Below are 12,875 nucleotides of genomic sequence, written 5' to 3'. Positions count from 1 at the left end.
CCGGGTTCTCTGCTATTTATCACTTTTTGTACAGATGTTAAGGTATACTATTTCTGAAGTGCAGGTGCAGACGAAAAATTTACTACAAATAATAAACCTCACATACCGTAAATGCTCTAATATAGGCCGGGGCCTTTATTTACTCAAGGGCATCTAGGACCAGGCCTTTATTGGAACCAGGCCACAATTAGAGACAAGCCTTTATTTCTATTTGAGCAAAACGGACGACCAGGAAAACGAAGAAAAACGAGATTTGTGTCCATTTGCACCTAAAATATTTGGTTTATTTATTAATTAACATTTGAAACCCTCTCCCAGCGGCTGGAACATTGACGCCTTTTATTTTGTCGGGACAACAGGAAGTGTTTCGTTGCTGTTAGCGGAGCTTTGACATCAATGTCACTGCAGGTTTCTGTTTCGTTTTTACCGCGGACCGGATTATTTGTTGTTATCTTGTGTAAAAGGCGAGTTTAGACGGAGCGTTTGTGTTTGTGATCGATCATGAGACTGACCCGAGAGAAGACGAGACACTCGCGCTGATGGGAGGAGTTATTTTGAGGCGTGGGACTGACCTGCACACGGAGCAGCTGGACGTGCTTTGAAGACGCGATGGAGACTTTATTAAAACCCTGGAGGGTCACACAACATTTGGTGCTTTCCCTGTTTCTACAAATAGTCACTGGAGGTTTGAAAAGTGGCTAAATCTGTGTCAAAGTTACACTCGGATCAGCTCCTCCGCAGCTCCTCCCCCTCGGCCCGGGTTCCCGTTTGTTACTTCCTGCATGTGAGTTATCATTTACACCAGTATGAGACAATATTTCTACTGCTTTAATTTGCCTCCGCCAGCCGCAAACCCGGCCTCTGTCGGAGACCCGGCCTCTGTCAGAGACCCGGCCACTAATGGAATACAGGCCAGTATTAGAGAATTTACGGTAGTTACTGCACAGCACAGTAATAACGTGGTGACTGTAGCCCTGTGTCATCATTATCAGTCCTATTACCACGCTACTGCCGATTTATAAAGTAAAATGCTATACCTTGGTTTATTTTTGTTCAGCGAGCAAATGCATGTATCGTATAAAGCTACTTTTCATTCTCAATCCAACATACACATCATACAATGCTTCAGGATTTGTCGTTTATTAGATTATGGTCTAAACGAATTAATATAAAAGGCACACATCAAAAATCATTTAAATAATTGGCCTTGATTTGAGCAGTGAAGTAAAAAGATCAAATCTGCCTGAGGGTCAAGTATTTTTGCTCTTAAATCAAGCACATAAAGCCGCCCTCAGCTTTTCCAATTTGCAAAGTCCTTGGTAGTCATTGTACATAAGATACCAATATTTTACTATTTATCGTTTATTGTTTTTTTTTTTTTTCTCACGTTTTCTGCCTATTTGAGTGTTTCTAAGAGCTGTATGTGACAAGTACATTTATCCATTGTGAGATCAATAAAGGCTTGTCTTATCTTATTTGAGCAACATCAAAAGATGAATACAGCAGGTATAGTATACAAAGAATTTACAGAAATATTCACAACATAATAAGCATCAGTGCTGCTCAAAGGGAGTAGGAAGAAGTTTGTAATAACTTATAAGGCCCTGCCCTTCCATTCTATAGACTTACATAAATGGTAATTGGACTCATCCTATATAGCACTTTTCTACCTTTATCAGGCCCAAACACTTAACAGTCAGGAAACAGTCGCCCATTCACCCTCTCATTCATACACCAATGTACGCAGACACAGGAGTCAAGTAGGGTGAAGTGTCTTGCCCAAGGACACAACGACAGTGTGCATTTATGGGAGCTGGGATTTGAACCCACGACCTTGCGATCACGAGACGGCCCGCTCTACCAACTGCACCACCGTCGCCCCTCACACAGCTTAAACTGCTGCTCAGGGCAAAGTCCTTATCTACTGTGTATTATGGGTTCTCCCATGTGATCCACGAGGTAATTCCAGTCAGTGGGATGGAAAATAAAATCATCGCCTCTTTTTAGCAATCCCGAAATAGTAAAGTAACTTAGTTCTTAAAGGAATAGGCCACCGTTTTTACATACTGAGATATGTTCTTACCTGAGCTTTGACGAGTTCTTTAGGACCTGTCTGATCTTCCCCCGTGCCTTCAGTCACGTAAACACAGCGCAGACGGCGTTAGCATTTAGCCTCTCCCTCTCTCCTCTATAGCTCCAAAACAGGTCAAGATAGAAGCTACCAAGCTCTTCCACGTTTTCCCTATTTAAATATGGTTACATGAAGTGTTCCACTACAAAGTATAATTACACAAAATTAAACAATGTGGATTTTCTAAGCGGATAAAAGGGGGAACTCTATTGTAAGGCGTAGTAATACCAGGAGTAGTTTGGCATCCGCACAGTAAAGTGAAGATTACTGCGCGGATTTCAAACTACTCCTGGTAAGAAGGTAAGAACAACGTGGTCTATTCCTTTAACATGGATTCTACATAAATGGCTTGGATTATTTGAGAGGAAGCTGTCGGTCATTTAGCAGCTCCAGCTAAAGATTAGCAGCTAACGCTAGCAGTTTTTCAGCGTAACCGTTTATATTTAGGTCGTTTATTCATGAGAAGCACAAACACACGACTGAAAAAGCTGATTTCATTCAGTCGTGTTTTTTAGTTCAAAGACCTGTCACTGTCAGGCTCTTGTGGTCTATATTGACCCGTGTAGTGACCATCAATGCTCACTACTTTTCGAGATGCATTGTGGGAAATTTCGAGTGCATTACTTTTTTCTCTCTGGACATTCGGACACCCCTAGAAAATAAACTTCGTAACGTTCATTGTGTCTACTTGTGTTCTAGTGTCACTTTTTTGGTTCGTTTTGTCAGACACTAAGGTTAGAGATGTTAAAGATCTTTTACCTTTACATGTAAAGGTAAAAGATCTTTAACACCTGCCCCCCCAAACAAACACATGTTTATATGTAACACATGTGTGGATCTCAAATGTTAGAAGCAGCAGAAGCCACAGCTGTTCCCGACAGAGTTATTATGAAAGAACTTACAAAAGAAACATCTGAGGAGCCTGTTCAGATGCAGCTGAAATCCTCATGAAACGTCCATGTACCTTTTGGCAGGGTTCACTCCTGACACCTACTGACGATACAAAATCCAAAAGAAAATGAGAGAATAAAGCTCAATTTATTTGAAATTACACATTTTTCTTATTTTCAGCGCAGAAATACTTATTCCACTGGCATATATTTGAATTTGGCAAGTGAAAATACTTTCTTAGTTTCCGTCATTTCAGCTAATCATGATATCCCTGTTTTGTACCAAACATAAATGACTTAATGGACTTAAGCGCTGTCATCCTCTTCCAAACTCCTTGGAAATACATAGATCACACAGTTATATTGTGAGTTTATATCAAAATAACTGCATTTGTTCACATTTCCTACATCTAGCTCTCCCTGCACCTCCATCTGCCCTTTAAAAAACGCTTTATCCACAATCGCCTGCTGTTTCCGCTCGTAAATATGATCTCCTAACAGTTTAAATAAGCCTTAACCCTCTGAGTTTTAGATTCATGCGGTTAATTGGACAATAACTCCTGTGTGTCTCTGTTCATAATAAGCAAACGGCGTCTTTACTTCTCTCTAAATCACTGTGCCGCCTCGAGTTTGACGCCGTCCCCCGTCCTGAGCGGCGGACCTGCTGTTCTCGCACACGTGGCGCGTTTGTGGTTATTCCTTTGAGATCCAGGGGCTGCCCGGCTCTGATAAAAGCCCAGAGATGCGGCGCTGTGTCTGGGTTTTCTCCTCCCAGCGGGGGCCCCTGGTCCCGCCCTGGGTGACTTTAATGCCCCTCTGTTGTCTTAATGAGGCCCAGTGTTTGGAGAATCAAGAAACCATCGCCAAATGGTAGCAGGAAGGGAAGACTTTCTATGGTGGGGAGGCTGTCGGAAAACATTTGTGATGGAGGACGGGAGATACATACGATTCTCACCTGTTTTCTGTTTTTCTTTTTGTGACTGGGGGAAATGTTCTTTTATTTTACATTCCTACAATTCCTAAGGACATAATCTTTCATGCTGCTCACCTAATCTGTCTTGCCCAGAGCGATTAAGCTGTATAATAAATCCTCGTGTGGGAGGGGCTAAGTGGGAGGAATGATAGCTGTACAGTACTTTTATTTATGTATTTATTCATTCATTCATTCTCTCGCTCTGCACTGTGTTATTTATTGATTATTTTTGGCAACACTATAATAACTACATCTTATTTAGCCTTGATACACGATGAGAACTCTTCATTAGTTAAGTCTGACTAACACTTAATAACTACTTAACAATGAATAAGTCAGAAGAACTGTTCATTTTCAAGTAAATAATTGTTTATTTATTAAAGTGATAGTCTGTAAGTTTGCAAAGTAAGGAGAGATAGAGTGAAATTTGAAAGTAAAGGCCTTCCTCGTTTGCAGAATGAGTAGCGCAGGAATAGAATGTTCAAAAGTAAAGAATCAAGCTCCTCCCCCTTCTCTCCTGATTGGACCTGACTGGCCGGTTCACAGGAAAAGCTCGTCTCATTGGTCAAAGTGATATCCCGCGAATTCTGATTAGTTGCTGAAATCAGCAAAGGGAGGGACTTTAGAAAAAATATTATTATTTAATATTACTTGTGTTACCTTAAATTTCAGACCCAGGCGGTCCATTGTACACAATCTGTTAAATTTGTGAAATATTTAAACTTACAGACTATCACTTTAAGGCTAAAATAGGTTATTATGAAGGTGTTATGTTATCTTTTTTTCTAGTTTTGAATCTATTGTTTTCATGTGTAGCTAATGTTGCAGCTGATATACTTCATTAATCCAGAAGGAAATTCAGTTTATTGTATCTTATCAAACCGGTTTGACTTGACCAGGGACAAATCTGTTGTTTAGAAAAAGCCAAGTATTATTTTGATTAAAATCAATCAATCAATCAATCAACCTTTATTTGTATAGCACTTTACAACAGCACCCGCTGAACCAAAGTGCTTTCCATAAGTGCAATATAATAAAAACAATTTTAGCATAAAATATTTAAGAAAATACATATACATTACACATGTGCAATTAGTAGTCAAAACCAGCTTCAAACAAGTGTGTTTTCAGCCTAGCTTTAAACAGTGTCAGGTCAGTGATGGCTCGTAACTCAACAGGCAGAGAGTTCCAGAGCCTCGGACCAGCCACTGAGAAGGAACGATCACCCACTGCTTACTTTTTGTCCTGGACCTCCAGCAGGTGTTGTCCTGCAGACGCAGCCTCTACTAGGCTAATGTGCAACAAGCAGGTCACATAAATAAGAAGGTGCAAGTCCATTAATTGATTTAAAAACAAACATTAAAAGTTTAAAATTAACCCTAGAGGCTAGAGGAGCAACACTTAAGATGTCGGATACAGTATTGGGAAAATGTTGATATTCCATCTGGACTTGACTAATTGTGATTTTTCTGAGTGTCGCGATTACACTGGACAATTAAAATCGAGATATGACCACTTGAGGGTAAATTTAAAAACATGAACTGCATTTCAGAATATGTTCATATAAATCTAAACTGCAAACTGTTACCATTCAACCATTCAAATGCAATTTTGATTCAATTGTGAGAAATGAAAAAGAGATTAAGTTAGTAAAGAAGTAAAGAAAGACGGAAAGAGCCCATTGTTGTCAGTCAGGCTTTGTTCTTGTCTGAAACTGTTTAAACTCTACCTGGCACCTTATACCTGGCACTTTATAAATGCATTGTTTCAAGGACTCGGTGCTTTCGAAGCTACTTGGATGCTTATCAATTCAATTCAACTTTATTACAAAATCGATTTCGAATTTCTAGATCCGCCCCTGGAAAGAAGTAAAGAAAGAAGGAAAGAATGGAGGAAAGAAGTAAAGAAAGAAAGAAGGAAAGAATGGAGGAAAGAAGCAAAGAAAGAAATAAGTAAAGAAAGAAAGAAAGAAAGAGTGGGTGAGTCCCCGGTGCCGTGGGCCCCTCCGGCTCCGAGAACCTGAGCGAGTCCTGGTCACATTAATCACAGGAGCAGGAGAGAGGCTCAGCTCTGAGGGAATTACTGCTCACACAATGGAGACGCATGTTTCTCTGTCAGACTGTGTTCAAACTAACGCTTTGGGGAAGCTTCAATTGCACAAGAAAATATGTGGTTTTCCGAGGCGTTTGCATATTGTGTCATCCCTGGTCACCGTGATTAGAAGTAATGGGGAGGATGTGGCTTTACTGCCCTGAGGTGTTTCAGCGGCGGAACACAAGGACCAAAGAATGAGCCATACATTTTACCCTCCAGCTCTTCTCCTCTTCTTCTAGCACTAGAGAAGTCTGGGGAAACTTGAACAAAGAAAGTTTTGGCTCAAGTCAGCAAACAGAATAAGCTAAACATATGAAGAATTTTGGAAAGGAAAGAAATCAGTATTATTATTATTATTATTAGAAGTCATTATTGATCAGATTTGTAAAGGAAAGGTGGGTGCAGTATCACTGAATACTAATACGGTCATGGACAGGGGCGGACTGGCCATATGTCCATTCTGGAAGAGCACAGAAGGGCCACCAGTCCCGCCTCAACTGAGCTTTACCCAAATCTAAAAGCTAAAAAGAAAAGCATCAAAATAGCGTGAAAAAGAAGATGAAAACAAAACAAAAATGTGCTGGAAAAGCAACAAAAAAGTGATAAAAAATGTGATGAAAAGGCAACGAAAACATGAGAAAAACACGGACAAAAAAAACTACAAAAACGTGAGAAAAACACAACAAAAAAATGACGTGACAAAACGTTTTCATCACTTTTGTAGGTCTTAGCTTTCAAATGAGGCGTTACATTGTTGCTCTCCAGTCGAGAAGCTTTTAGATTTGGGTAAAGCCCAGTGTAAAAAAAAAAATGAATCTAAAAGGAATTCCTTGGAGTATGGTGTGCCACAAGGTTCAATTTTGGGACCATTATTATTTATTATTTATATTAATGATTTTGCTTCTGTTTCTATGACCACCTTTCCCGTTCTTTTTGCTGATGATACCAATAAAAAAATAATTAAAAGTCGACCTGGGGAAAATGCACTCGGTTAAGGCGGTGGTTAGAGGTTAAAATATGTATTTGTGGAAGGGCACAATTACGCTAATTTGGGCCAGGGCTGGTCAGAGTCCAGGGCTGTTTTTCAGTCCCAGTCCAGCCCTGGTCATGGAAACTTTCCCAGTGGGTCGGATAAAGCGGAAGAAAATGAATGGATGGATGGATTTTCTATAGTAATGAAAACTGTAGCTTTAAAACCCATTTTTGACCCCTTTCATTTCCCCCAGTCTGACTTAATCTCCTCGGTGGGGCGATGTTGGAGGAGGGCGCTGAGTTATCGGGGCGTGAGCCTGTCCCGTCTCTCTCCGGTTGACAGCGGCGCATTGATCGTCCCTGTGATGAGTTTCACTTTGTCTGATCTGCATTTGTGCGAGTCAGCAGCCGCCCTGTAAACACTGACCGCAGCCGAAGTTCATGTTTCTGTCTAAGACGTGCAGTGGAGGAAAGTAAACTGACTTCATTTACTCAAAGAACTACATTATAATGACTTTAAAGGTGGCTGGTGTTGTTATTGTTAATACATCTTACAGATACTGAAATAAAGTTGAGGAGAAGACAGAAGGCTTGTGTTGTGACCGCAGCCAAACTTTTATTTCACCTTTGCACTTTTCAAAATGTTTCACTCAATGTCTGACAGTCGAACAAGGCGAAAGCTCTTGAAAACTCCACTTGCAGGTTTGAGTATTACATTTCTTTACCAAAACTTAGTACCGATTGTGTAATTTTGCCTTGAAAGATTCGTGTTGTATCTGGACAAAAGCATATCGCTCCAGCCTTGCAGCACTGGCAATGAGAGACGTCATTTGAATAACTTGAAATGTGATTTTTTTATATTTCTAAATAGATTGTGATGCGTGCACTGCCTGACCGGGAAAAAAATAAAATCACCAGAAAAGAAAAGGTCACGCACAGTAATATTGCTCACTGGCCTCTCTAAACGAGCTATCAGAACTGCAGTACATCCAGAACGCTGCTGCTCGAGTCCTGACAAGAACCAGGAAACACGACCATATTAGTCCAGTGCTCCGGTCTCTGCACTGGCTTCCTGTCACTCAGAGAATAGACTTTAAAACAGCTCTGCTTGTTACAAGTCTTTTCATGGTTTAGCACCAAAGTACATCTCTGACATGTTACAGCCGTATGAACCATCTCGGGCCCTGAGAACTTCAGGGAGGGGCCTCCTGGTGGTTCCAGAGTCAGGACTAAACACGGTGAGGCTGCGTTTCAGTTTCATGCAGCTAAAATCTGGAACAGTCTTCATGAGGATGTGAGACGGGCCTCAACTCTGACAATGTTCAAATCCAGGCTGAAAACAGTTCTTTTTGCCCAAGTGTATGACTGAAAGTATTTTATCTGCACTCTTGCCTTTTACTGTAATTGATTAATTTTATGTTGACGTCCAGAGGAGAAGGAGCGACAAAACAGAGGTTAGGTAACTTTGTGTGAACGAGCAAGAAAAAATAGTGCTCAAGACAGAGCGAAATAGTGCTCAAGACAGAGCGAGTCAAAACAAGACTTAAAAATAGTCAGGTGCGGACTGGGACTGAAAAACAGCCCTGGACTCTGACCAGTCTGGCCCAAATTAGCGTAATTGTGACACTTCCACAAATACATATTTTAACCTCTAACCACCCGCCTTAACCAAGTGCATTTTCCCCAGGTCGACTTTTTTTTATTTTTTTTATTTTTATTGGCATCATCAGCAAAAAAACTGGAAAGGTGGTCGTAAAAACAGACCCAAAATCATTAATATAAATAATAAATAATAATGGTCCCAAAATTGAACCTTGTGGCACACCATACTCCACGGAATTCCTTTTAGATTCATGTTTTTTTATACTGGGCTTTACCCAAATCTAAAAGCTTCTCGACTGGAGAGCAACAATGTAACGCCTCATTTGAAAGCTAAGACCTACAAAAGTTACGGTAACTTTTTTGTCATATTTTTGATGTTTTTTTCATTATTTTATGTTGTGTTTTTCTCACGTTTTTTTTTGTTTTTTTTGTCCGTGTTTTCTCACGTTTTCGTTGCCTTTTCATCACATTTTTTGTCACTTTTTTGTTGCTTTTCCAGCACATTTTAGTTTTGTTTTCATCCTCCTTTTCTCGCTATTTTGATGCTTTTCTTTTTAGCTTTTAGATTTGGGTAAAGCTCGGTTGAGGCGGGACTGGTGGCCCGAGAGCCAGTGGCCCTTCTGTGCTCTTCCAGAATGGACATATGGCCAGTCCGCCCCTGGCTCATAGTGTTGCTGAACCCTCCTGATCAGAACACCTAGTCAAATCCAGGTGGCGCCTTCTCTTTTGGTCCAGTGCTGTAGTTTTGAGGCGTTCTAAAATGTGATAAGTCGTAAAATGTAGTAATTACTTGCGTTCACCGGTGCCAGTCCACACCTCTGCTCTCTCCAAAACCCTCCAGCTCTGCAGAGGCGTGAGCTGGATCACACTTCCCCTCCCGCACTGGCCTTGTTTCCCTCTCGATAAAGCCGTCCGGCGTCGCTTTGTCGGCTCCCGCATCTGTATTCAGCTCCAGCGGCGCCGGCCTTTTCACTTACAGCCGCGCGCCTACAATTAGCCGTTCACGTTACATGAAAGAATTAAGCCTGGGCCGGCGTCCTCCGGGGAAATCAGTCTGCGAGCGAATCACTGAAACCACACGCTAAACATTAGGAGTCATTTGCATCTTTATTGCACCTGAGAAAGATCTGCCAAGTCCATTATCAGCGCGAGACAGAAGCAATAGTTATTTATTACTTGTGTAGCGTCCCGCGTGGACCAAAGCGGGGGTAAAATGGGGGAATAAGAGGTCCCCCGCTGCGCACCTCGTGTTGCCTCTGAGTGCTGTGTACAGATTTAAACAGGCAGGTTAGGCCCGGCAGAGCGGGGCACAATGACTTGTTTGTAATGCAAATCCCTCCGCCGCTTTCACCGCCGTCAAAAATAAACACAGGACAATTTACACAAGCTCTGAGTGAGGACGGGGCTGACGGCTTCATTCAGGCGGCAGTCGCACAGGTATTATGGATTTAGGGCTAACGTCGTCAATAAGCCTGGGTACCTCGAAAGGCTGGCAGTTCTGTCGCAGCTGATCCGAGCTGTTGTTGTGTCCTGGGGCAAGACGTTTCGCTGATTTCGCCGATGTCCCAGTGTGAAGTTGGTGTGAGACTGTGGTACATAAGACTGTGCGTAATAATTGACCTTCTGGGCCTGCTTTTGATGTGCGTCAGTTTGAAGGTTGAAAAGTGCCATTTACCATTGCATTTAAAGTCAATAACATGAAATATGTTGATCTCAACGACTAATCAGAATTTGGCAGGATTACGTGTGGACCAAAGGGACAGGCTTTATAGGGAACGAGGAGGGGCTTTCAGATCCAATCAGGAGAAGGACATAGAGCTGGGTCTTTGACTGAAAAATGTCTCTCTCCTCACTGGGCAGCTCCCCCTTGACTTAAAGGAATAGGCCACCGTTTTTACATACTGAGATATGTTCTTACCTGAGCTTTGACGAGTTCTTTAGGACCTGTCTGATCTTCCCCCGTGCCTTCAGTCACGTAAACACAGCGCAGACGGCGTTAGCATTTAGCCTCTCCCTCTCTCCTCTATAGCTCCAAAACAGGTCAAGATAGAAGCTAACAAGCTCTTCCACGTTTTACCTATTTAAATATGGTTACGTGAAGTGTTCCACGACAAAGTATAATTACACAAAATTAAACAATGTGGATTTTCTAAGCGGATAAAAGGGGGGACTATATTGTAAGGCGTAATAATACCAGGAGTAGTTTGGCATCCGCACAGTAAAGTGAAGATTACTGCGCAGATTTCGATCTAACAGGTCCTAAAGAACTCGTCAAAGCTAAGCTTAAACGAGTTGTTGCAAATAGACCAAAGATGTTGTTAGCATTTAGCCTCTCTCAGCATATTCCTATGGACCCAAACGGGGATGAAGTTAGAGGTGACCGAGCTCTTCCACGTTTTCCTGATTTAAATACAGTTATGTGAGTAGTTACACAAAATTAAACAAGTTGATTTTCTAAGCAGAAAGATATATCATAAGGAGCACTTGGACTTCCGCACAGTATTATCTTCATTCCTAATGAATTCTGAAGGAACGCGCTGGGAGAGGCTAAATGATAACAACATCTTCGTTTTTGTTTTTTTGTGTTTATGTGACTGAGCGCACGCACAAAGACCAGACAGGTACGCATCAACTCGTCTAAGCTCACGTAAAAACATATCTCAGTGTGGAAAACCGGAGGCCTGTTCCTTTAAAGGCAATGTTGCTCTTTCATCAAAAACTTACCCGGAGTTTTCTTTCACTCCACTCTGGCATCTTTGAGTCATTTTATAATTTTCACCAGAGGCCGTTCTTAGCAGTGCGGCGGCAGCTCTCAAAAAACTCCTGAGGTTCTACAAGAAATGATTCCTCACCTCTCGATCTCTTGCCAAGCTTAATCCCCTCACCGCAGAGTAAAAACACTGGGTACTCTCGCTAATCGAATGCCTTGGCCTATGGCACTGTGGTATGTCAGCAATGTAATAATATGACAGTATAATTACTTACTCTGTGAATAAAACCTACATGCTTTTGTCTAAAACCACCTTCTTCGAGACTCCCAGGACTATAGTTTTCACCCTTAACCTTTTAACTCCCGCCTGAACCAAGAGCATTTTCTCCAGTTCAGCTTTACCCAAATCCTGTAGGCCAGTGTAACACCTCAAGCTAAGATCTACAAAGCTCATCTAAACTGATCTTTTTCCTCCCGTCATCAGATTTTTTTCCATCCTTTTTTTTGGGGGGGGTATTCAACTCATTGTTTCAACTCACTTTTTCAACTCACTTTGTCATTTTTTTTTTTTAAATCATTTTTTGGTCACATTTTTGTCACATTTTTTGTCATTTTTTTGGTCTCTTTTTGGTAAAATTTTTTGTCTCTTGTCACATTTTTGTCATTTTTTTGTCACATTTTTGTCACATTTTTTGTCACATTTTTTTGTCATTTGTTTTGTCTTTTTTTTGTCCTTTTTTGGTAAAATTTTTTGTCTCTTTTGTCACATTTTTGTCATTTTTTGGTCACATTTTTGTCACATTTTTTGTCACATTTTTGTCATTTTTTGTCACATTTTTGTCATTTTTTGGTCACATTTTTGTCATTTTTTGTCACATTTTTGTCATTTTTTGGTCACATTTTTGTCATTTTTTGGTCACATTTTTGTCATTTTTTGGTCACTTTTTTGTCACATCTTCATCATTGTTTTCATCTCAGTTCTGTCGCTATTTTCACACCTTTTTTCCAGAAGCTTTTGGATTGGGGTGAAGCCAAACTGGAGAAAATGTGCTCGGTTCAGGTGGGAGTTAAGGGGTTAACCACTAAACCCTGGGTAAAGCATTAACTGCAGCTGTCGTGTGTCTCTCTGCAGATGAGCGGCATGTGTGGACAGTCGCCTCAGAGGAGCGCTCGCTCAGTGGGACTCCCTCCTCTTCCTCAGCTCCCGCCTGCTCCGGTGTCACAGAGCTCCTCCCACCGAGCCTCTTCAGAGCCGGACGAGACGTTAACCGGGCTGCGCAGGTGAGGAAAACAAGAGCAGGACCAAACACACACGGAAGCCTGTAAAGACGTCTCACATCTCCTAAAATCAACAGCGTGTTTGATTTCCATCGTCCTGAGCAGGAGGTTACGTACTTCTAATATATTACCTGAGAGTCTTTCTCCCTCTTACCTCATAATGAAAGTACATCAATGTGCGTCACAAGATGAATCGCAGCTCAAGCCTCCTGCGATTAATCAAGA

The 12,875-nt window shown here is 41.4% G+C and overlaps 1 protein-coding gene across 1 annotated transcript in view; it reads left to right on the top strand.

Moving 5' to 3' along the window:
* gpc3 (glypican 3) overlaps positions 1-12,875 on the top strand; it is a 414,131-nt gene that overhangs the window by 264,764 nt on the left and 136,492 nt on the right. Inside the window, exon 5 of the mRNA XM_079556226.1 lies at positions 12,505-12,653. Within this exon, the coding sequence (XP_079412352.1) occupies positions 12,505-12,653 (149 nt within the window). The remainder of the gene's footprint in view (positions 1-12,504; positions 12,654-12,875) is intronic.

This window comes from Gobius niger (assembly GCF_951799975.1).
Source record: "Gobius niger genome assembly, chromosome: 5".
Taxonomy (NCBI): Eukaryota; Metazoa; Chordata; class Actinopteri; order Gobiiformes; family Gobiidae; genus Gobius; species Gobius niger.
The sequence above is the reverse complement of the archived record's forward strand: the minus strand, read 5'-3'. Positions and strand labels throughout refer to the sequence as shown.